This window comes from Gopherus flavomarginatus, chromosome 12 (genome assembly GCF_025201925.1).
Source record: "Gopherus flavomarginatus isolate rGopFla2 chromosome 12, rGopFla2.mat.asm, whole genome shotgun sequence".
NCBI lineage: Eukaryota > Metazoa > Chordata > Testudines > Testudinidae > Gopherus > Gopherus flavomarginatus.
The window spans coordinates 16,530,717-16,556,505 of NC_066628.1; the positions used below are offsets into that span (position 1 = coordinate 16,530,717).

General features: G+C 45.9%; 1 protein-coding gene across 2 annotated transcripts; it reads right to left on the reverse strand.

Moving 5' to 3' along the window:
* Nucleotides 1–10,383: 10,383 nt before the first annotated feature.
* Nucleotides 10,384–25,612, reverse strand: LOC127032838 (olfactory receptor 10A7-like). 2 transcript variants are annotated; one of them, XM_050920441.1, is made up of 2 exons: nucleotides 24,716–25,612; nucleotides 10,384–10,447 (listed from the first exon to the last, which is right to left on the reverse strand). In XM_050920441.1, exons 1-2 carry the CDS (start codon nucleotides 25,610–25,612, stop codon nucleotides 10,400–10,402), a joined length of 945 nt encoding a protein of 314 aa, XP_050776398.1. In that variant the 3' UTR covers nucleotides 10,384–10,399. The 2 variants fall into 2 exon arrangements, with proteins under 2 accessions (XP_050776398.1, XP_050776399.1); XM_050920442.1 differs by lacking the exon at nucleotides 10,384–10,447 and having other exon boundaries at nucleotides 24,668–25,612.
* Between the last annotated feature and the right edge of the window lie 177 nt (nucleotides 25,613–25,789).

The window sequence follows — 25,789 nt, forward strand, 5'->3', positions numbered from 1 at the left end:
TTGCTGGTTCAAATTAGGGTTAGTGTGGATGCAATTTGAGAGTATTGGCCTCCCAGAGCTATCCCACAGTGCACCATTGTGACCGCTCTGGACAGCAATTTGAACTCGGATGCGCTGGCCAGGTAGACAGGAAAAGCCCCTTGAAATTTTGAATTTCATTTCCTGTTTGCTCAGTGTGGAGAGCTGAGCAGTACAGGTGACCATGCAGGGCTGATTAGCATGGGTAACCATGCAGTCTGAGAATCGAAAAAGATCTCTAGCATGGACCGTACGGAAGGTACTGGATCTGATCGCTGTATGGGGAGATGATCCCATACTAGCAGAACTAAGTTCCAAAAGATGGAATGACAAAACATTTGAAAAAATCTCCAAGGGCATGATGGAAAGAGGCCACAATAGGGACTCACTACAGTGCCTCATGAAAGTTAAGGAGCTCAGACAAGTGTGCCAGAAAATCAAAAATGCAAATGGACGCTCTGGTGCAGAGCCGCAGACATGCTATTTCTACGCTGACTTGCATGCAATTCTAGGGGAGGGCTACCACCACTACTCCATCCCTGACCGTGGATTCTGAGGAGGAGGTAATCTTAGCCATGCCTGAGGATTCTGCGGACAGGGAAGATGAGGAGGAGGAGAAGGAAGATGAGCTTGAGGAGAGCACACAGCACACCGTTCTCCCCAACAGCCAGGATCTTTTTCTCACCATGACTGTAATCCCCGACCATGAAGCTGGAGAAGGGACCTCTGGTGATTGTACCTTTGTAAATATAAAACATGGTTTAAAAGCAAGTGTTTTTAATGATTAATTTGCCCTGAGGACTTGGGATGCATTTGCAGCCAGTACAGCTACTGGAAAAGTCTGTTAATGTGTCTGGGGAAGGAGTGGAAATCCTCCAGGGACATCTCCATGAAGCTCTCCTGGAGATACTCCAAATACCTTTGCAGAAGGTTTCTGGGGAGGGCAGCCTTATTCCATCCTCCATGGTAGGACACTTTGCCATGCCATGATAGTAGCAAGTAATCTGGTATCACTGCATGACAAAGCTTGACACTGTATGGTGCTGGTGTTTGCTGGCATTCAAGCAACATCTGTTCTTTATCTTGCTGTGTTACCCTCAGGAGAGTGATGTTGTTCATGGTAATCCTGTTGAAATACAGGAATTTAATTAAGGGGACAGAGGTGAGTGTTCCTACTGGGCTGTTTGCCTGTAGCTGAAAAGAAATCCTCCCTGCAGTTAGCCAAACGGTGGGTGGGGGATGGGGGCATTGGTGCTGAGCTGTTCGCATTTCTGTAGCAGGGATCTTCCCTGATACCAGCCATGCAGTGGGGGGAGGGGTAAAGTGATCATCCCAGAGAACTGGAGGGGGGGTAGTTTGGTTTCTGCTGCTACACGTTAAGATGAAAACCGCAGCACTCAATGAGCTTTGCTTGGTATGGAAAAGGAGGGCGCTGCTTTTATGAAGGTTGCAGAAGCCGAAAGACAATGGCTTACCATGGCCACATACAAGCCAAATTCTGTTGCCTGGACCTTTATCTGTGATCTCTGACACCAAAGCCACAGGCACTCAACATTAAGATGCAAAATGCAACCTTGTACTGAAATCACATGTGCTATGTAATGCGAATAGTGTTGTTCACCGTGAAAGAGTATACCCATTGTTCTGTAAAATGTATCTTTTTAAATACTTCTTTCCCTTTTTTCTCTCCCTCATGCAGCTGTAAATTTTTCAAGCCTCCCTCCTCCATCCCGAAGTCTCTCAGATAAGGTGGTAAAAAAAGATGCATGCTGTCATAAGAAGTTAATTTTCTCTCTGTGTTCGGATTACTTTCTATCTCAGGAAGAGTTTGGGAGGGGAGAGAGAAAGAGGGAAGAAGGTGAATTTTCCTCTCTGTTTTAAGATTCAAGGAGTTTGAATCACAGTGATCTTCCAGGGTAACCCAGGGAGAGGAAGCCTGGGAGAGGCAATGGCGAGGGAAAGGGTTTATGTTCTTTGTGTTAAGATCCAGAAGGTCTGGGTCTTGGGGGTCCCTGGGCAAGGTTTTGTGGGGACCAGAGTGTACCAGGCACTGGAATTCCTGGTTGGTGGCAGCGCTACAAGTACTAAGCTGGTAATTGAGCTTAGAGGAATTCATGCTGGTACCCCATCTTTTGGATGCTAAGGTTCAGATTGGGGAATTATACCATGACATGGTGTGCAGCATGTGGGATAGATAGATAAGATAGAATCCAAAAGCCAGTGAGGTTTTATTTCTCTCCCTGCTAGCTATCTGCAGGCAGACTGAGGTTTGGGATTAGAAGCAAAAGCCAGTAGGATTTTTTTCTTTCACTTTCCCTGCTAGCTGTGTGTAAAGCAGGCTAGAGGAGATTGTTTTTAAAAGCAAAGGTCTGCAAGTTTTTTTGGTCTCTCCCTTCTGAGTACTCTGAAGGCAAAGGCATTAGGGTTTAACAAGGATCTTTGTTAAACGAAGGGACTCCAGTTGTGAGTCACCATACACCAGCAAAACACATTTGCAAATGAATGGTTTTTTTCTTTCTAACTCTGTCGGGAATAACTAGGTAGAAGGAGTTAAAAAAAAGACTCTGTTGCTAAGTAACCTGAAGAAGACAACAGAAAAGCAGCATTTCAGACAGTAAACAGCAGAGGGTCCCCCCACACAAGAAAGCAGAAACCATGACTACCAAGGACACCCTGAAACAGGAACGGGCAAAACTGGAGGCAGAGGGACAAATCAAAGACGCAGACCACAAGCGAGACATGGAAAGAAACAAAACTAGAAATAAAACAAAGAGATGGAACTGAGAGAAAAAGAAATGGAGCTAAGAGAAAGAGAGGTGGCCCACAAAAGAGAACAAGAAAACAAAGAGGCTGCTCACAGGAGAGAGCTGGAGATAAAAGGGAGTGGGAAAGAGAGAGGGAAAAAGAGAAAGCATGAACTGGAATTAACACAGGCTAAGCTGAAGAACACAGCCGATCCTAGCCACCCTTCTCCAGTTATTGTTCCACATCCCAAGAAATTTCCCACTTACAAGGCAGATGATGACACTGAGGCCTTCCTAGAAAATTTTGAAAGGACCTGCCATGGGTACAGCATCACTGAAGACCAGTACATGATAGAGCTGAGGCCACTGCTCAGTGGACCCCTAGCAGAGGTGGCAGCTGAAATGCCTAAGGAGAACATGAACGATTATAAACTTTTTCAAACCAAGGCCAGAATCAGAATGCGGCTAACACCTGAGCATGCCCATCGGAGGTTCAGAGCCCTAAGGTGGAAACCTGATGTGTCATTCACCCGACATGCCTACAACATTGGAAAGAATTATAATGCCTGGATATCAGGAGCCAACGTTAAATCTCTGGACGACATGCACCTCCTAATACAATTGGAGCAGTTCTTAGAGGGTGTTCCTGAGGAGAAAAAAAGGTACATCCTAGATGGAAAGCCCAAAACAGTAACTGAGGCTGGGGAGATTGGAGCCAGATAGGTGGAAGAGGCAGGAAAGAGAAGAGCTACTATCAAGGGGAGCAAATACCACAGGGGTCACACCGACAAACACTATACTCGAGGGCAACCCAAGACCCCACCTACAACCCAAGGAAAGCCGCCGACACCCTATTCTCTCACCTCACCAATCTAAAGTAACCCACCTTGGCCCAGTGATCAGTCAGCTGGGCGATGCTTTAAATGTAGTGAACTGGGACATATAAAGGCCAACTGCCCAAAGAACCCCAACCAAGTGCAGTTCATTACACCACCATCACATCAAAGATCCCCAGGCCCAGATGCCTCTCAAATACCATTGGAGTGAAGGGAAACTTTGAGAGTGGGTGGAAAGAAGGTTATCGCGTGGAGAGACGCAGGACCACAAGTGTCAGCTATCCACCAATCCTTAGTGGACCCCAAATTCATCAACCCAAAGGCCCAAGTGACAATTTACCCTTTCACGTCACAAGCTGTAGACTTACCTACTGCTGAACTGCCTGTCCAGTACAAAGGCTGGTCAGGAATGTGGACTTTTGCAGTCTACGACAATTATCACATCCCCATGCTACTGGGGGAAGACATGGCCAACCAGGTAAAGCAGGCCAAGAGAGTGGGAATGGTTACATGCAGCCAAGCTAGCCAAGCTTCCAGACCCATCCTTGTTCCTGAGCCATTCACAGGGGCCCTGTCTGTGTTAGCAGAGACCCAGATCCCCTGCCAACGACTGCAACAGCCACAGTACTTCTAGTCCGAGACCTGGACCTGGAAACGCAACCAGCACCAGAACCATTGCCAGCACTGACGCCAGTGCTTGCAAACGCATCTTCAACCCCAACGCCAGAGGGCACCAGCGAGCCTGAACTGGCAGAAGCAGCAGACAACCATTCCCAAGAGGCTCGGCCAGAGCTTGAAATACCACCTGGTGCACCAGCGAAGAGCGGTTCACCAGCCACAAAAACAACCCCATCGCCTACATCGCTTCCCAAAGGACCAAGCCCAAGTCCACAGTCTAAGGGAGAACTACAGTCTCCAGCCTCCAGGAAACAGTTCCAGACTGAGCAGGAAGCAGATGACAGCCTCCAGAAAGCTTGGACAGCGGCACAGAGCACCCCACCACCTCTCAGCTCTTCTAATTGATCCCGGTTTGTTATAGAACAAGGACTTTTATACAAGGAGACTCTTTCTGGTGGACATCCGGGAAGACAGGCATCCACAAACAGTTGGTGGTTCCAACTAAATATCGGGGGAAGCTCTTAAGCTTAGCCCATGATCATCCCAGTGACCATGCTGGAGTGAACAGAACCAAAGACAGGTTGGGGAAGTCCTTCCACTGGGAGGGGATGGGCAAGGACATTGCCAATTATGTCTGGTCTTGTGAGGTGTGCCAAAAAGTGGGAAAGCCCCAACACCAGGTCAAGGCCCCTCTCCAGCCACTCACCATAATTGAGGTCCCGTTTCAGCAAGTAGCTGTGGATATTCTGGGTCCTTTCCCAAAAAAGACACCCAGAGGAAAGCAGTACATACTGACTTTAGTGGACTTTGCTACCCGATGGCCGGAAGCAGTAGCTCTAGGCAACACCAGGGCTAAAACTGTGTGCCAGGCCCTAACAGACATTTTTGCCAGGGTAGGTTGGCCCTCCGACATCCTTACTGATTCAGGGACTAATTTCCTGGCCGGGACCATGAAAGAACTGTGGGAGACTCATGGGGTGAATCACTTAGTTGCCACCCCGTACCACCATCAAACCAATGGCCTGGTGGAAAAATTTAATGGAACTTTGGGGGCCATGATACGTAAATTTGTGAATGAACACTCCAATGACTGGGACCTAGTGTTGCAGCAGTTGCTTTTTGCTTACAGGGCTGTACCACATCCCAATTTAGGGTTTTCACCATTTGAGCTTGTGTATGGCCACGAGGTTAAAGGGCCACTACAGTTGGTGAAGCAGCAATGGGAGGGGTTTACACTCTCTCTAGGAATTAACATTCTGGACTTTGTAAGCAACCTAGAAAACATCCTCCGACACTCTTTAGCCCTAGCTAAAGAAAACCTAAAGGATGCTCAAAAAGAGCAAAAGGCCTGCTATGATAGACATACCAGAAAGCATTCTTTCAAGGTAGGAGACCAGGTTATGGTCTTGAAGGCGCAACAGGCCCATAAAATGGAAGCATCATGGGAAGGGCCATTCACAGTCCAAAAGTGCCTAGGAGCTGTTAACTACCTCATAACATTTCCCAATTCCTCCCTAAAGCCATGAGTGTACCACATTAATTCTCTCAAGCCCTTTTATTCTAGAGACTTACAGGTTTGTCAGTTTACAGCCCAGGGAGGAGATGATGCTGAGTGGCCTGACGATGTCTACTACAAAGGGAAAAGTAACGGTGGCGTGAAAGAGGCAAACCTCTCCACAACCTGGGAACATCTGCAGCGGTAACAGATCAAGGAGTTGATACACTCTCCCATGAAAGTTTCTCAAAATCAACTGGTTAAAAATTGTCCTTACAATGTGAAGAATCTTGTAGTTTTACATAACTAGTGGCATATGTAAGGGTGCATGTGTTTATTGATCTGTTTATTCTAGAGTTCTAGGGAGAAATCACTGCCAGTGTGGTTCCACACTATCAGCAATTTGGGGGGCGTGTCATAAACAGATAGTTAAGGGTTAATAGAACAGAAGTACTTCATGTCTCTTTTGCCTGTAAAGGGTTAACACAGTTCAGTGAGCCTGGCTGTCACCTGACCAGAGGGCCAATCAGGGGACAGGATACTTTCAAATCTTGAGGGAGGGAAGTTTTTTGTGTGCTGTTAGTTTTTGGTGGTTGTTCTCTCTGAGTTCTGAGAGTGACCAGACGTGCAACCAGGTTTCTCTCCAATCTTCCTGATACAGGTTCTTGTAGATTTAAAATAGTAAGTACTAGGTGATCAGGTGAGTTAGGCTTATGTTTGTTTTCTTTATTTGCAAATGTGTATTTGGCTGGGAGGAGTTCAAATGTGTATTTGGCTGAAAGGATTTTAATTTATACTTGTATACTTAGGCTGGGAGAGTATTCCTAGTGTCTATAGCCGAAAGACCCTGTAACATATTCCATCTTAAATTTACAAAGATAATGTTTACTGTTTTTCTTTCTTTAATTAAAAGCTTTTCTTATTTAAGAACCTGATTTTTTTTTTATTCTGGTGAAACCACAGGGGACTGGGTCTGGATTCACCAGGGAATTGGTGGGGAGAAAGGAGGGAAGGGAGAGACAGAGGTTTATTTTCTCTCTGTGTTAGGATATCTCTCTCTCTCTCTCTCTCTCTCAGGGAGAGTCTGGGAGGAGGAGAGAGAAGGAAGGGGGAAGGTGGATTTTCCTTTCTGTTTTAAGATTCAACGAGTTTGAATCACAGTGATCTTCCAGGGTAACCCAGGGAGGGGAAGTCTGGGAGAGGCAACGGTGAGGGAAAGGGTTTACTTTCCTTGTGTTAAGATCCAGAGGGTCTGGGTCTTGGGGGTCCCTGGGAAAGGTTTTGGGGGGATTAGAGTGTACCAGGGACTGGAATTCCTGGTTGGTGGCAACGCTACAAGTACTAAGCTGGTAATTGAGCTTAGAGGAATTCATGCTTGTACCCCACCTTTTGGACGCTAAGGTTCAGAGTGGGGGATTATACCATGACACATGCGTGATGAAATGTTCTCTGAGATCATGCAGTCGACCCTCAATGAAAGAGCTTATTTGAATGAGTGCAAGGACACAGTATCACAGTACAGAAAAACGGCCAATGAACATGAGGACAGGAGGGACGCTTGAGATGAGAGGTGGCAGCAGGAAGTTCAGAGGAGGCAGGAGGCAGCACTGGGGCTACTGTGGGATCAAACAGACATTCTCTGGCATCTGGTGAAGCTTCAGGAATGGCAGCAGGATCAGAGAGTGCCTCTTCAGCCCCTGTTTAACTGCCCTTCCACTTCCCCAAGTTTCATAGCCTCCTCAGCCAGATGCCCAAGAACACAGGGTAGGGGGGGAGGCTCCGTGCACCCTGCCACTCCACCCCAGTGGACAGCCCAAGCAACAACTTTTGAAGAGGCCTTTTCCTTCCCTCCTCACCTCCTCCCACACCCTTGTCAGTTTTCTCCCTATTTTTATAATCAACTAATAAAGAATATATGGTTTTTAAATGATAGGGACTTTAATTCCTTTGCAAGCAAGCTGTGATTGAAGAGGGAAGGTGGGTGGCTTACAGGGAATGAGTCAATTGAGGGGGTGGGTTTTCATCAAGAAGAAACAAACAGAACTTTCACACCCTAGCCTGCCCAGTCCTGAAACTGGTTTTCAAAGCTTCTCTGATGTACAGTGCTTCCTGGTGTGCTCTTCTAATCGTGTCTGGCTTCACGTAATCAGTGGCCAGGCAATTTATTAACTTCCTACCCTGCCGTAAGCATCTCCCCCTTACTCTCACAGAGATTGTGGAGCACACAGAAAGCTGCAATAACAATAGGAATATTGGTTTGGCTGAGGTCTGAGCAAGTTAGTAACGTGCGCCAGTGTCCCTTTAAATGTCCAAATGCACATTCTACACCATTCTGCACTTGCTCAGCCTGTAGTTGAACAGCCCCTGACTGCTGTCCAGGCTACCTGTGTATGGTTTCAAGAGTCATGGCATTAAGGGGTAGGCTGGGTCCCCAAGGATAACTATAGGCATGTCAACATCCCTAACAGTTAATTTCTAGTCTGGGAAGTAAATCCCCTGCTGTAGCTATTTAAACAGACCGTTCTTGGCCATCCCACGTTGATGTTGGTGAAACATCCCTTGTGATCCACCAGTGCTTGCAGCACCAATGAAAAGTACCCCTTGCGGTTTATGTACTGGCTGCCCTGGTGGTCCAGTGCCAAGATAGGGACATGGGTTCCATGCATCGCCCCACCACAGTTAGGGAATCCCATTGCAGCACAGCCATCCACTATGACCTGCACATTTCCCAGAGTCACTATCTTTGGTAGCAGCTGTTCAGTGATTGTTTGGCTACTTGCATCACAGCAGCCCCCACAGTAGATTTGCCCACTCCAAATTGATTCCCAGCTGACCAGTAGCTGTCTGGCATTGCAAGCTGCTACAGGGCTATTGCCACTAGCATCTCAACTGTGAGGGATGCTCTCATCTTGGTATTCTGGAGCTTCAGGGCAGGGAAAAGTAAGTCACAAAGTTCCATGAAAGTGCCCTTACGCATGCGAAAGTTTTGTCCCATACCTGCAACACTATGCGGTCCCACTAGTCTGTGCTTGTTTCCTGGGCCCAGAATCAGCATTCCAGGGCTAGAACCTGCCCCATTAGCAGCATGATCTCGAAAGCGCTAGGGCCCGCGGTTTGAGAGAATTCTGTGTCCATGTCCTCATCACTCTTGTCGCTGCGCTGCTGTTGCCACCTCCTCTTCACCTGGTTTTCCAGGTTCTGGTTCAGCATAAACTGCACGATAATGCTCGAGGTGTTTACAATGTTCATGATTGTTGAGTTGAGCTGAGCGGGCTCCATGCTTGCCATGGTATGGCATCTGCACTGAAAAAATGCGCAAAACAATTTTCTGCTGTTGCTCTGACAGAGGGAGGGGTTATTGACAACATGGCTTACAGGGAAATAAAAACCACAAAGGCGGAGGTTTTGCATCAAGGAGAAACACAAACTGTCACACACAATGGCCCCCTCAAGGGTTGAACTCAAAAGCCTGGGTTTAGCAGGCTGTTGATTTCATGGAAGGAGCGGGGAAGCAATGAATACAAAACAAATCTGGTCTACTTCTTGTTTTGATCCACTCCATCTATCTTTTACATCTTAGGCTGGCAGCAGAGCAGTTCGACTGCTAGCCATCATCATCTCCTGGGTGCTTAGCAGAAGATGCTGCATTATGACTGCTAGCCAACATCACCTCCTGGGTGCTCGGCAGAAGATGAGAAATGACCTGGCTAAGTCACTCCCATCTCTATATGATGACGATGACTTTCAGTCCTAATGCACCATCTGCTGCCAAAAGGCAATGAGCTGCTGCTGTGTAGTCATGCAGTCTCACGTCTGTCAGCACCCAGCATACTTACAGTGACGGTCAGCTGTGCGAGATCCATGTTTCCTGTGGGATGGCGTCTGCGCAGTAACCAGGAAAAAAGGTGTGAAATGATTGTCTGCTGTTGCTTTCACAGAGGGAAAGGGGGGCTGGCAACATGTACCCAGAACCACCCGCGACAATGTTTTTTGCCCCATCAGGCATTGGGATCTCAACCCAGAATTTCAATGGGTGGGGGAGACTACAGGAACTATGGGATAGCTACCCACAATGCAACACTCTGGAAGTCGACACTAGCCTCGGTACTATGGATGCACAATGCCGAATTAATGTGCTTGGTGTGGCTGCATGCACTTGACTTTATGCAATTTGTTGCCAAAAATCAAATTCTGTAAAATTGGAGTAATCTCATAGTGTAGACATACCCTAAGAAATAAAAGTTAGCTATACAGTTGTCTAATACTGGAGTTCCATGCAGACATTGCAATCCTATATTTTTATAATGTAAGAATCACACATTTTGTGTGTGTGTATACATATATAGGGAGAGAGAGAGGGAAAGTATTCTCTCACCCTACAATGGCTGCTCAGCATTCCAGCTGAGTCCATTTTGCTGGCACCCTCTCACTGAGCACAAACTCCCACTACCCCAGTAGTACTCATCTGTGGCATCTTATAAAGGTCCTAAAAAGAATGGAGTCATAGGATTAGAGAGGTCTATCTGTGTCCATGTTCTCCCATGGCTATGATTCTGAAATGCATGACAGGAAGCCCAGTGAAGCTAATGGCAACACAACTATAGACTACAGCACGTTTCGATTCAGTCCGCAAACCAGCCCAGGATACATCTATTTGATTTTAACCTACAGAAACTAATCAATTAGCATCATCCAAACATGAACTTCCTGCTAGCTTTCCTCAGAGCCTCCTTGACCTCTTTGTTTCTAAGGCTGTAGATCAGGGGATTGACCAGAGGGGTCAGGACAGTGTAGACGATGGAGAGAACTTTCTTGAAGTCTCTCAGTGTGTTGGTTGTTGGGAACATATAGACAATCAATAGAGTTCCATAAAAAATGGAAACCACAATGAGGTGGGAGGAGCAGGTGGAAAAGGCCTTTTCCCTCCCCGTGGTGGAAGGGATTCTTAGGATGGTCACAATGATGCAGATGTAGGACATCAAGTTAAGTAGGATTGGGACCACTAAGAAAATCAAGCATAGTGTGAAAAGCAAGATTTCCATCAGCTGAGGATCATTGCAGGAAAGCTTTATCAGGGGGATAAGATCACAAAAGAAATGGTCAATACCATTCGAGCCACAGAAAGTTAACTGGAATATTAACAAAGTTATTATGCCACTACATAGGAAGCCACCTGTCCAAGAGCCACCTGAAAGCTGGAGGTATAACCTGCCACTCATAAGGGTTGCATAGTGCATTGGATTGCATATCACTAGATACCTATCATAAGACATCACTGATAAGAGAAGACATTCCGTGGAAACCATAGAACTAAAGAAAAAATATTGTGTGAGACACCCATTAAATGAAATGGTTCTGTCCTCAGTCAGGAGACTGACCAGAAAGCTGGGCATGATGATTGAAGTGTAATAGGTCTCCAAGCAGGACAAGTTTCCTAGAAAGAAATACATCGGGGTGTGAAGGTGCTGAACAGTCACAACGAGCACTGCGATGAAGATGTTCCCAGTCATGGTTGCAATGTAGATCACTATAAACAGCAGGAAAAGAAGGATTTGAAGTTCAGGGAGAGTGCTGAATCCCAGGAGGTTGAATTCTGTGATGGACGTTTGATTTTCCTGTTCTGGGTTCATCATGGGTTGTGTCTACAGGAATGGAATTCAGGCTGGGATATAAATGAGGAACATTCACTCAATAAAACGTCAGCATTGTTTTCATTGTCCCACAGCTGATTAACAGAACAATACCTGAGTAGAGAGTGGAAGTTAAGGGAGGGGAAATGGGGAAAATGCCATCTCACTTGACACCAGGGACAGATTTGATATCTGATCAGGCTGCAGGTTAAACAAAATGTTAATCTCTCTGGAAACCTGTGTAGTAACTGGACAGACCACACCAAACACCCAAATACTGTGGTGATGGGGCTCATGTACAACAGTACAGGAACACAGATAGATATTGGTTCCAACAGTCACACCTTTCACTTCCTGGTGTATCGGAACAGTGTCCTTTGAGAGGTTGCAGTTCTACTGCTGAAATGGGTCAGGATTTTTTATTTTAGTGGAAGCCACAAGAAAGAAGCAAACCAAGTAAATAAGACTGGGATTTGTAGTGTTTGAGTGGCTAACTCCAAGTGAATTGCAATGGAAATGGGCAGCCTAACTCTATTAGCACCCTGTTTTATCCTAAACAGACAAATATCTGTCGTTCCCAGGACAATATTTCATTGTCCTGCAGTAGGAAACTCTACACAATCTCCATTAAAAATAAATAAACAAAAAATCCTCTACCTAGGCACTACCATTACAGCTCAGAATTTATCCTCTATTGCAAGAAAAAATTCTGTATAACATTTGAAATTTTTTTTAAAAAATGTGCTATTTTCATATTATGAGAGCGATGTGGAACCCATATTTCCCTTTTATTGGCAACTCTCTGATTTCAAAATGTTGGTTTTCATTACAATTTTGACTTTTTTAAAATCTATTTTTATTTTTATTTCTTGATTTTCATTTTATATTATTTTTATTTAATATTTGTATTGTATTTTGTTTGATACAGTAATTATATTAGTACAATTATTTACATTTTCTAATTTTATTTTTCAGTCATTTTATAAATATATAACAACTTTTTTTCCTAAACAAACTTTTGTAGAAATTGGTGTGTTCCCATTGAACGTTGTGATCACAAAGAGTCGATTTTTGATGCAAAAGTGCTCCATCAGAATTTATTTTCAGGTCTACATTTTATTCTTTTCTTCTTTAACATTGGTTAAAAACATTAATTCTATCTGTCTCGTTTTGTTTGTGGCTGTCTAGTCTGCCATTACTAACCCTTATTAACTGCTAAGTGAGGACCTGATCCTACCCAGTGCTAATTTTACAAACTGGAATAATTCTGTTCAGTCTGAGCCTTCTCTTACTGAAGTCAAAGATAAAATTGCCACTGACTTCAACAAGGTGACCAAGTGTGAAAAATCAGGATGAGGGTGGGGGGTAACAGGAGCCTATATAGGAAAAATACCCAAAAATTGGGACTGTCTCTATAAAATCAGGACATCTGGTCACCCTAGACTTCAAGGATGGGATCTTTTGATTTCAACACGTTGACACTGGTAGCTCGGCTCACCAGGTTTCAGTTTCAATCGCTAGACCTCGGTAAATGTCACCGAGACACTGAAATCAACAGAAACGATTGGTTGCAGCCTCCCCCTCACCATGTGCCGGCAGAGATGAGAGTCTCAGGCCCCGTGGTCAGGCAGGGACCCTTCGCACCAAACTGTCACTGGGGTGAGCGAGTGGAGCAGTGACAGCCAAGCTGCACAGAGCTCCCTGCACAGCTGCGGGGCTGGGGACACCCATCCCTGGTGTCAGGTGCAAGCATGGGGCAGGCTGCGGTCCTGGCAGGACAGAGCCAGAGATCCCACCCAGGCTGGGCTGCGAGGAGAAGGAAGAGTCTGTGGCTGTCAGGGAGGCCACCCCAGTGCTGGATGGCTTCTGCCCATCGAGGGAGCCATTTGGGGAGGGCTCCCCAGGAGCTGGAGGCTCATAGACTCATAGACTGTAGGACTGGAAGGGACCTCGAGAGGTCATCGAGTCCAGTCCCCTGCCCTCATGGCAGGACCAAATACTATCTACACCATCCCTAATAGACATTTATCTAATCTACTCTTGAATAACTCCAGAGATGGAGATTCCACAACTTCCCTAGGCAATCTATTCCACTGTTTAACTACCCTGACAGTTAGGAACTTTTTCCTAATGTCCAACCTAAACCTCCCTTGCTGCACTTTAAGCCCATTGCTTCTTGTTCTATCATTGGAGGCTAAGGTGAAAAAGTTCTCTCCCTCTTCCTGATGACACCCTTTTAGATACCTGAAAACTTCTATCATGTCCCCTCTCAGTCTTCTCTTTTCCAAACTAAACAAACCCAATTCCTTCAGCCTTCCTTCATAGGTCATGTTCTCAAGACCTTTGATCATTCTCGTTGCTCTTCTCTGGACCCTCTCCAGTTTCTCCACATCTTTCTTGAAATGCGGTCCCCAGAACTGGACACAATACTCCAGTTGAGGCCTAACCAGTGCAGAGTAAAGCGGAAGAATGACTTCTCATGTCTAGTTTACAACACACCTGTTAATGCATCCCAGAATCACATTTGCTTTTTTTGCAACAGTATCACACTGTTGACTCATATTAAGCTTGCGGTCCACTATGACCCCTAGATCTCTTTCTGCCATACTCCTTCCTAGACAGTCTCTTCCCATTCTGTATGTGTGAAACTGATTGTTCCTTCCTAAGTGGAGCACTTTGCATTTATCTTTATTGAACTTCATCCTGTTTACCTCAGACCATTTCTCCAATTTGTCCAGATCGTTTTGAATTTTGACCCTGTCCTCCAAAGCAGTTGCAATCCCTCCCAGTTTGGTATCATCCGCAAACTTAATAAGCGTACTTTCTATGCCAACATCTAAATCGTTGATGAAGATATTGAACAGAGCTGGTCCCAAAACAGACCCCTGCAGAACCCCACTTGTTATACCTTTCCAGCAGGATTGGGAGCCATTAATAACTACTCTCTGAGTACGGTTATCCAGCCAGTTACGCACCCACCTTATAGTAGCCCCATCTAAATTGTACTTTCCTAGTTTATCTATAAGAATATCATGTGAGACCGTATCAAATACCTTACTAAAGTCTAGGTATATCACATCCACCGCTTCTCCCTTATCCACAAGGCTCGTTATCCTATCAAAGAATGCTGTCAGATTAGTTTGACACGATTTGTTCTTTACAAATCCATGCTGGCTATTCCCTATCACCTTACAACCTTCCAAGTGTTTGCAGATGATTTCTTTAATTATCTGCTCCATTATCTTCCCTGGCACAGAAGTTAAACTAACTGGCCTGTAGTTTCCTGGGTTGTTTTTATTTCCCTTTTTATAGATGGGCACTATATTTGCCCCCTTCCAGTCTTCTGGAATCTCCCCCGTCTCCCATGATTTCCCAAAGATAATAGCTAGAGGCTCAGATACCGCCTCTATTAACTCCTTGAGTATTCTAGGATGCATTTCATCAGGCCCTGGTGACTTGCAGGCATCTAACCTTTCTAAGTGATTGTTTACTTGCTCTTTTTTTATTTTATCTTCTAAACCTACCCTTTTCCAGTAAGCATTCACTATCATAGAATCATAGACTATTAGGGTTGGAAGGGACCTCAGGAGGTCATCTAGTCCAACCCCCTGCTCCAAGCAGGACCAATCCCTAGTTTTTTACCCCAGTTCCCTTAATGGCCCCCTCAGGGATTGAACTCACAACCCTGGGTTTAGTAGGCCAATGCTCAAACCCCTGAGCTATCCCTCCCCCCCCAATATATTAGACATTCCCTCAGACTTCTCAGTGAAGACTGAAACGAAGAAATCATTAAGCATCTCTGCCATTTCCAAGTCTCCTGTTACAGTTTCCCCCTCCTCACTGAGCAGTGGGCCTACCCTGTCCTTGGTCTGCCTCTTGCTTCTAATGTATTGATAAAAAGTCTTCTTGTTTCCCTTTATTCCCATAGCTAGTTTGTGCTCATTTTGTGCCTTTGCCTTTCTAATCTTGCCTCTGTATTCCTGTGTTATTTGCCTATATTCGTCCTTTGTAATCTGATCTAGTTTCCATTTTTTATATGACGCCTTTTTATTTTGTAGGTCACGCAAGATCTCGTGGTTAAGCCAAGGTGGTCTTTTGCCACATTTTCTATCTTTCCTAACCATCGGAATAGCTTGCTTTTGGGCCCTTAATAGCATCCCTTTGAAAAACTGCCAACTCTCCTCAGTTGTTTTTCCCCTCAGTCTTGATTCCCATGGGACCTTACCTATCAGCTTTCTGAGCTTACCAAAATCAGCCTTCCTGAAATCCATTGTCTCTATTTTGCTGTACTCCCTTCTACCCTTCCTTAGAATTGTAAACTCTATTATTTCATGATCACTTTCACCCAAGCTTCCTTCTACTTTCAAATTCTCAACGAGTTCTTCCCTATTTGTTAAAATCAAGTCTAGAATAGCTTCCCCCCAGTAGCTTTTTCAACTTTCTGAAATAAAAAGTTGTCTGCAATGCAGTCCAGGAACTTATTGGATAGTTTGTGCCCAGTGGTGTTATTTTCCCAACATATATCTGGATAGTTGAAGTCCCCCATCACCACCAAATCTTGGGCTTTGGATGATTTTGTTAGTTGTTTGAAAAAAGCCTCATCCACCTCTTCCACCTGATTAGGTGGCCTGTAGTAGACTCCCAGCACATCACCCGTGTTTTTTACCCCTTTTAGCCTAACCCAGAGACTCTCAACACTTCCGTCTCCTATGTCCATCTCTACCTCAGTCCAAGTGTGTACATTTTTAATATATAAGGCAACACCTCCTCCCTTTTTCCCCTGTCTATCCTTCCTGAGCAAACTATACCTATCCACACCAACATTCCAGTCGTGTGTATTATCCCACCAAGTTTCAGTAATGCCAACAATGTCATAGTTGTATTTATTTATTAGCACTTCCAGTTCTTCCTGCTTATTACCCATACTTCTTGCATTTGTATATAGGCATCTAAGATACTGGTTTGATCTTGTCTCCCAGCTTTGCCCTGACCCTCCTTTCTCTCTGCCATTATAGCCCATGCTCCCTCCTGTTTCCAACCCATCTCCCTGGTCTCGTTCCCCACTTACCTGTGGGTTTTGCTCACCTGTCCCCATCAAACCTAGTTTAAAGCCCTCCTTACTAGGTTAGCTCATTGTCCTCCTCCTTCCAGCCCTGGCAATGGATCTCTGCTCCACTGGGCTAGGGCAGCCACCTTCCCTGACCCTTGCACCTCGGTGGTGCAAGGAGCAACCAGTATCCTATTGCTCAGTGCTGGGCGTTACCCGAAATTGAGTCAGTTAGTAAGCTTAGGGAGGACTAATGACCTACCAGACTTTGGCAGAAAGCAGCACGTTTATTATATTGATAACTAAGCTCAAAAGAAGGGGAGAGGGGAAGGTTGTCACACTCACACTCATATACTCACACTCCCAGGACAGGCATGGCACTGGAGATGTCAGGATCCTTCAAGGTACGTGTCCCACGGCACAGTGATGGATGGTGTGATGAAGGTAAGTCTTCCCAAGGCACGATGGAATGCAACACAGTGAACCACTGGCCAGGTGGTCCTGGTGAAGGGCCTCTACGAGAGATACAAGTTTATGAATGCACTGCTGAGCACATGGCCCTTCCTCTTTTAAGGATCTGCTCCTCATGGCCTGTGACTAGAGATGACTTGGCTGCATCTGGTTGGTCACACTCCACCTCAGCCAGTGTCCATGCAATGTCCATGCACTGGGTGTGTGAGTGCTGCCTAATTAGAGTCCCAGACATCTTGTTTAACTAGGAGCTCTTCTGATCTTCCAGCTGTTTAAGCAACCCATTCATCCCACAAGCATTCCAGGAAGGAGGGGTCAGGGAAAGCCACTTCACAGATATTCAAAGAGGGAGAAAGAGAGAGAGGAGACAAGTGGCGGGCGGGGGAGAGTGTAACAAACCTTTTGAGCATACTGGTTATACAGAGCATACAGATCACTGCTGCTTCTACAACACTGGGAGCCCTTGCAGCCCCGCTGTAAGCGCTGCCTGAATCCTGACCCCACCCCCACCCCATCCCCCGCTGAATTTCCTGCAACTGTAAAAATTAAAATAGTTTAAAACGGAGGAAGGGGAGAAATTAATAAAAATCAATATTAGTAGTGAAACCTTGAGGGGGAAAGTATTCTGCCAGGCAAACTTATTGCCAATGTTTCCTCCCCTAGCACTGAGCTCAGCAGCAAATATCAGATCTACTCTACCCACAACATGTCCCTAACCCTCTCCATGCCCCAGCGAGGTCTGTGCCAGAAAGAAAAGTAAAATCATGTGTGTAGCACCTAGGAAAGCTTCAAGTGCAATGTGGGATACCCCAGTGTTTGACGAGTTTGACTTGGGAGATGTTGGTTCAACTCCTTTCTTTGTCACAAACTCTTTGTGTGACCTTCGGGCCAGATTTCAAAAGCTCTGCAGGTACTTAAAAATATACAATGGTGCCTGAGTAGGTACAGTACCTAAACACTCATGGATTTCAAATCCCACTATGGGTGTCTCTGTCTTTAGGTGCTCAAACACCTCTATAAATCTGCCCCTCTGGGCATCAGGTCCCCTTTTGTAAAGCAGGAATAGTAGCATGTCATGGGACAATGGGAGGTTGGATACATTCAGTAGAGTGAGGTGCCCAGATACCATGGTGATGGGGGCCAGATAAGGAACTAAGATAGCAGCGACCTGACAGATCTTTCCTTTTTCCAAATTCTGTTGTTTTGCTTTGGGTTGGGAGTTTGCGAGAGATCATTGCTCAGTTCCCCTTGGATTCCCATGGAATCAGTTATCTAACACAAGTATCAGAGGGGTAGTTGTGTTAGTCTGGATCTGTAAAAGCAGCAAAGAATCCTGTGGCACCTTATAGACTAACAGATGTTTTGGAGCATGAGCTTTCGTGGGTGAATACCCACTTCTTCAGATGCATGCCCTGACATGCATCTGAAGAAGTGGGTATTCACTCACGAAAGCTCATGCTCCAAAACATCTGTTAGTCTATAAGGTGCCACACGATTCTTTGCTGCTTTTATCTAACACAATTATATTGCTTCAAAAACCTTGAGCTTCAAGAAGCAGGGAGGAAAAGGCTGGTTTACCTTTAAGGTGGGTCAGTCACAAGCCATAATCTCTGTTATCACCTACTCACTCACCATTTCAGAGACCAGGATCCAGGTTATTCAGTCCATCTTTGCCTCCCACCGCATCCACGTTCTTTCATTTACCAAGTAAATAGAACATCATAACCTAGAAAAGCTACTGGGGCTCCGTTGCCATATCTGTAACTTGCCCTGTGCATCATACCCTCCACCAAAAGGGAAATATCTTCTCTGATTTGTTATATAGCCGTCTGTGGGAAGGTGCAATCTCCTGAGGCACCTCTGCTGTGGAGAATGTAACAAGCAAGGAAAAGTTGATCTTTGGTTTACTTTTAGAAAACATCAGTAGAGTCAAACTTCTAATCTCAAAGGGAAAGTCCTGGAGAGGGAAGAAACTTCTAATCCTAAAACAAATCTCTCTTTTTATTGAGTGAATGCTATGGTGACTGTCAAGAAATAATGCATGAATTCTAGATTTTACATCTGAGATTGTCAGAGCTGCCTGAGTGATTTAGACTCTGAGTTCCCATCTAATTACCTGAGGCAGCTTTGGATATTTCAGCATAGTTAGCTGAGCTTGCACTTTCTCTAAACAAACCTCCTCTTTCCCTCAAAAGCACGAAACACAGGTACCCAGTCCCCATCCAATAAGCTTACTCAATCAGTTCAGGTAACACTTTAAAAAGTGTCTAAGTGATTTCGGAGCCTAAATCTCATTTTCAAAAGTTTCTTGGGCTTAGCAGCTTAGGTCTTCACTGAAGGTCAACAGGTCTTAGGCTCCTAGCTCACTTTTGATGTTTGCTTAAGTGTTTTTGAAAATGTTGCTGGATTGTTACTCAGATAAAATGCAGGGACAACAATGTGCTTCACTCATTTAGGCTTTAGGGATTTAGAAAGTGGTAATGTTCACAATAAACATCGAACTCTCATGACATTGCTATGAGAGTTTGGCACCTAACTCCTTTAGGCTTCTTGGAAAGGTCCAGACCATGAAAGCATGAAAATTATAAAGTGCAAAGTTTCTACCCAAATCCCTGACAAGTTTCTAGTATAAGTATAGGTTTTCCCCATCCTTTCATGTATTTTTACCTGCTCCTGTGTTTTCATTCCATGCATCCGATGAACTGGGTTCTAGCCCATGAAAGCTTATGCCCAAATAAATTTGTTAGTCTCTAAGGTGCCACAAGGACTTCTTGCTGCTTTTGAAGTCTATAAGAGGGGCTCAGCGAGGGGGCTATTTGGTTGAGGGATGCCTGGAAGGAGCATTTTAACACTGAGGCACAGTAATGTGTGTTGCTGTAGTGTGCTGAGCCTGATAGTGTTTGTTTGCACTGTGCTCTGAACCTTAAAATGATTAATGTGTATCCCCGAAAAGTAACACATTGTAAATCACTTTTTAAAGTAGCACTCGGTAATCTGACCAAACTGACATTGCTGAGCACTAACACAAGACACCCACAGATGTGTGTGTACGGGAGGGGAGGTTGTGTGTGCGTGTGAGTGAGAAAGAGACAGAGCATGAGTTGGGCAAGTGTGTGTGTTGGTGGAGGGGAGGGTGTGTGTGTGTGTGAGTGTAACCCTTCTGCCCCCCGAGTTGGCAGCAATAATGGCCGGGTTCAGTATCCAGGGGTTCCATTTCAATAACGCAATGCAAAACCAGCTCTAGCCCCACCCAGTGACCGGGGACATCCCCCGGGCGCCTCTAGAAGGCAATATTTCCCCTCTCATGAGCATGGAATCTGAGTGTAGCAAAATCCTTTTATTAAAGGAGGGAAACAACGCAGCATTACGTTGGGGAAACACCATAAACAGGATTCATAGCACAAACCATGAGCAAAAGACCCACCTCCAAGTAAGTTTGGCAGTGTCCTTTTCCCCTCAGGGTCTTAAGTCCAAATCACCCCAAAGTCCAACAATCCAGAAGTCTCTGTCCCTGGTCAGTGCCACCCCAGATTTCAGAAGTTTATCTGCAGAGTTTTACCGCCCCCAGCCTGGATGGAATTGGGAGTGGGGGGCACACGGAGTGTTATGGGTACCTTACATGGGCCGAGGCCAACTGCCCACCTCTCTGTGGAGGTCTGCTGAAGCCTTCACCACAAACAGTTCTGCTCCACCAGATACTCCAGTCCGCTCCTCCAGCCGTCCCCGCAAACCGCTCTGCTCCACAAACTGTTCCATGGGCTGCTCCACCAGCTGTCCATGAACCACTCCAGCTGTCCCCACAAACTGCTCAGCTCCACTCCACTGCACTCACTTCTCCAACCATTCTGCAAATTGCTCTGCCAGCCACTTAGCAATATATCATCAGGCTCCCCCCGTAGTTAACACAGCACTCAGTGAGCTTGGCTCAGTAGCTTCAGCTCTTAGTGATTTCAGCTTGTAGTAGGGGAGCCCCACTGCTGGTGCACCCTTGGCCTAAAGTGAATTCAGCTTAGCAGCCTCTAGCTAGACTCCTAATGGAATCAAAATTAGCTTTGCTATTCAACAGTGGAGAAGGAAGACAGTGCAATTGGTGCTCCAGGCCCTCAAAAGGGGCTCATACCATCAGGTACACACATCAGTCTCCAACCTTTCTCAGTTCACCAGGTTTTGGAACTCATGTCCAGTGGTGAGCTGGGGCCAGTTCGCACCGGTTCGCAGGAACCAGTTAAATTTAGAAGCCTTTTTAGAACCGGTTGCTCCAGGACAACCAGTTCTAAAAAAGCTTTTAAATTTAATAAAGGCTCTGGTATCTGTCCACCAAGCCCCGGCCCCGGCCCCAGCTCATGCCCCTTTCTCCCTTGAACGCTCCGCCCTCCTTCTCCTCCTTCTCCCTTGCTTCCTGAGAATCAAATGTTCTCGGGAAACTTGAAACAACCAGCAGATAGGTAAGCTGGGCAGGGGGAGGGGAGGACGCAAGGAGGGCACTAGCCCAGCTTGAGGAGTCAGACCCTGCGGCACTGGTCCTGGTCCCAGCTGAACTGAGGGCGGGAGGGGGCAGTCAGGGGACAGGAAATGGCAGTGGATGTGTCAGGGGTCCCCAGAGAGGTGTCAAGGAACATCGGGGGTTGGATGGGGCACAACCCCCTCATCAGGTGAGGAAGAAGAAACCTGTTGTTAATATTTTGGCAGCTCATCACTGCTCATGTCCCTTGTCTAGCAAGTGCTACTTAGTTGATGGTGAGACTTTCTGTCATAAAATAGTTTCATAGTCGCTCATTCACATAATTAGGGTAACAACATTTTATTCCCCCTGCAGCAATAACAGAGAAACTGAGGATCTCACAGCTGTCAAAGTGACCATTTTAGGCTGCCATGGGCTATGCTAGGTGGGGTGGGTGTGCCTGTGCAAACAAGATCAGCCCTTGAAATTCTTTTCCACACTCACCATAATTCACCACCGAATGTCAGGGGAGAGCTCATCCTGACTCTGCTTACATGAGTGAGAGAGAGAAAGAGACCAAGTGTGAGTTGGGGAAGTGTGTGTGTGTTGGGGGAGGGGAGGGAGGATATGTGTGTGTGTGTGAGAGAGAAAGAGACCAAGTGTGTGTTGGGGAAGTGTGTGCGTTGGGGGAGAGTGAGTGTGCTGAATGCTGTTTCTTTAAGTATAGCACTCACTAGTCTAAACACTTGCTCAGACAGTAGCCAGAAGCAACCAATCCAGGTGCCCCCCATCCCCACACCCCAGCTCAGCAGAGATAGTACCCCGACAGGGAAGAGGGACACCCTGACATCCCTCCCTGTCTCTGCACAGCACATCTTTCTTTTCCCCACTCCTCAGCAGCATCCCACCCTGCCTGCCTGCCGCTGCGGTCCTAGTGCCAGGGAGAGCTGCATTCTGTGATCCTCTCTGAGCTCTCCCACAGCCTCCTCTCCCCACAGGCCAAGGAGACCCAGTCCCTCCCCTGTAGTCCAGGCAGGAGTGCCTTTGCAGAGAGCTGGCATGCTCAGCTAGGCAGCGATTTCAACACTTTCTGGGGCTTTGAAAGGGGAGAGGCACATATCAGTGCAGCTGGATGCAGGGCAACAGAGTTGAAAACGGTGAGCACAGCATTCAGGGTGAGCATTGTGGGATACCTCCGGAGGCCAGTTTCAGTAACGTAATGAATTTAGTATCTACTCTGACATGTCTCTGCAACTACATTAGAAAAAGCTCTAAGCCTCTCCTTGAGGTGGTATTATTTTCTTGGCAAAGAAGAAGGTTGTGTCAGTGGGAGGGGCATTGCAGTGTGCACATCACCACCATTTTGTCAACAAAAAGCTGCCTTTTGTCTACAAAACTGTGTAGTGTAGACAAGCCCTTACTCTAGCCCCGTGAGTCTCAACCTTTCCAGACTACTGTACCCCTTTCATGAGTCTGATTTGTCTTGCACACTCCAAGCTTCAAGTTTCACCTCACTTAAAGACTACTTGCGTACAAAATCAGACATAAAAATACAAAAGTGTCACAGCGCTCCAGTACTGAGAAATTGCTTCCTTTCTCATTTGGTCTGTATGAAATTTTAGTTTGTACTGACTTTGCTAGTGCTTTTTATGTAGCATGCTGTAAAACTAGACATATAGCTAAATGAGTTGATGTACCCACTGGAAGACCCCTGTGTAGCCCCAGGGATACACATATCCCAGTTGAGAGCCACTGCTGTAGTCCCCTTCAACTCTTTATTGAACATTGGCTGATTCACCTCAGGAGGGCTCCATCTCTAATCAGGGCTGGCTTGGCCCCAGGATCTCCAGCCCAAGGGCATGCGGCCCTGTCAGAGGCAAGGATACACTGGTACAGTTAGAGTGGTGCAACTTCTATGTGTAGCCAAACCTTGACACATTTATTCCTCACACTGGTTATGAACAGGGTAGATAAGGGGAGGTATGACAACAAAAACGACAGAAAGAGACTTAGTTTAATTCTTTTATAGCATGATGCTTTTGGTAGTAGATACACAGTCATTGGGGTCACCGAGAAAACGGTAAAACATGAGAAGAAACTGGTGGGAAACATCACCTGAGAGTGGAAGACATTCTCAGCGCCTTTGTTTGGCTATAAATGTACAGGCTGGGTTTTCCCATAAGAGGCTGATGTTAGGCACCCAAATTCTATCAACAGCGAATGGGAGTTTGACACCTCACACCCTTAGGTGCCTTTGTCAATTACAACTGGACATGGTGGAGCGGACAGTGCACTGGACTAGGACTCTGCATAGTTGATTTCTTTTCCTGTCCCTGCCACTAGCCCACTGAATCATTTTGGGCAGGTCACGTCATATCTTTCTGCCTTCGTTTCCCAGCTATAACGTGAGGATAACGATGTGGAACTAGGGCTAGAGTCACAAAGCTTCCACTTTAGGCCTCTGAATCACAGAGTCTGGCCCTCTGGGATTTACAAAAACCCTACACAGCTGTCAGCAAGCCCTGTAGGCAGCTAAGTGTTTGCAGTAAAAGGGGTGTAGGCTCCTATGTCTCTGCCTCTGGACATGCCCCCTGCAGCCCCACACTAGGCACCTGGATGCCAAAGCCCCAGAGTGATGCCCAGACCTGGGGGAGATAGGCATTCCCCTGCCTGACTCGGCTGCAGGGCCCAATCTGGCAGGCAAGGTGCCCAGATGCTTTTGAAAATCCCACTGGACCCAAGTATCCTGAAAAACTGGCCTAAATTGTTGCTAAAAATGGGCAAATAACAAGCCTGGACTGGTGTCCTGTGTTCTGTGGCACAAGTTAGAGAGTTTCTTTTTACTTTTCTGTTACTTTGGAAAGAAACCTGGAGATGAAATACACTAACTAACAAAAGTTAATTATACAGTTGCCTAACATTGAGTTCCATTGTGCTGTTACATCTCAATATTTTATAATGTAGGTTTTATATTTTTGTATGTGCGTGTGTGTATAGAAGTCTCTCATCCTACAATGAATGGGTGATCAACATTCTGGCTGGGTCCATTTTCCCACACCCTGTCACTGAGCACAATATTCCCTCATTGCCTGAACTTAAAACCGTCACAAGTTCAAATCACCCACCAGTCCAGTAGTACCCTCCTGTGGGATCTCACATAGACCTCTTAAAACCTGTGCCTCCATTCTTTTTTGGATCTATCTGTCTCCACTTTCTCCCAGAGCTGTGACTCTGTAAGAGCATGACATGAAGCCCAAGGAAGCTAATAGAAACATGATCCTGGACTACAGTAGGCTTTGGCACAGACCTCAAAACAGCCTGTGCCATATCTGCTTTATTTTAACCTAAGGAATGTGATCAGTTAGCATTATCCAAACATGGTTTTCCTGCACGCTTTCCTCAGGGCCTCCTTAACCTCTTTGTTTCTCAGGCTGTAGATGAGGGGATTGACCAGGGGAGTCAGGACAGTGTAGATGACAGAGAGAACTTTCTTGAAGTCTCTCACTGTGTTGGTCATTGGGAACATATAGACAATCAGTAGAGTTCCATAATATATGGTCACCACAATGAGGTGGGAGGAGCAGGTAGAAAAGGCCTTTTGCCTCCCCGTGGTAGAAGGGATTCTTAGGATGGTTGAAATGATGTAGATGTAGGACATCAAGGTAAGTAGGAATGGGACCAGTAAGAAAATAAAGCTGAGTGTGAAAGCCAACATTTCCATGAGCTGAGGATCATTGCAGGAGAGCTTTACAAGGGGGATAAGATCACAAAAGAAATGGTCAATACCATTGGGACCACAGAAAGACAACTGGGATGTTGACAGTGTTGTTATGCTACTAACTAGGAAGCCACCTATCCAAGATCCAACTGCAAGCTGGAAGCAAGACCTGCCACTCATAAGGGCTGCATAGTGCAGTGGTTTGCCTATGGCTAAATACCGATCATAAGACATCACCGATAAGAGAAGGCATTCGGTGGCAACCATAGAAGCAAAGAAATAATATTGTGTGAGACATCCACTGAATGAAATAGTTCTAACCTCAGACAGGAGACTGGCCAGCATCCTAGGTAGGATGGTGGAGGAGTAGCAGGTCTCCAAGCACGACAAGTTCCCCAGGAAGAAGTACATGGGTGTGTGAAGGTCCTGATCGACCACAATTAGCACCACAATGAGGATGTTCCCGGCCATGGTTGCAATGTAGACCACTAGAAACAACAGGAAAAGAAGGATTTTCAGTTCAGGGAGATTGCTGAATCCCAAGAGGATGAATTCTGTGATGGACGTTTCATTTCCCTGTTCTGCGTTCGCCATGGGGTGTGCCTACGGGAAAGAAAATTAACTCTGTGATATTAATGAACAACATTCATGCGATAAAATGGCAGTATTCTTTTCATCATCTCCCTCTGCTGGCTACTGGAACAATAACTGAGTGGAGAATGATGGCCAAGGGAGGGGAAATGCTATCCCTTGTTCCCTGGGACAGATTTC

What these genes read in the sequence shown, in the direction of transcription:
- LOC127032838 (XM_050920441.1), bottom strand. Translation starts at nt 25,612, where the DNA reads ATGGCGAACGCAGAACAGGGAAATGAAACGTCCATCACAGAATTCATC. An exon ending in ACAGCCTGAGAAACAAAGAG is followed by an intron (nt 10,448 to 24,715) that starts GTTAAGGAGGCC and finishes AGAAACAAAGAG; the next exon opens with GTCAAGGAGGCTCTGAGGAA.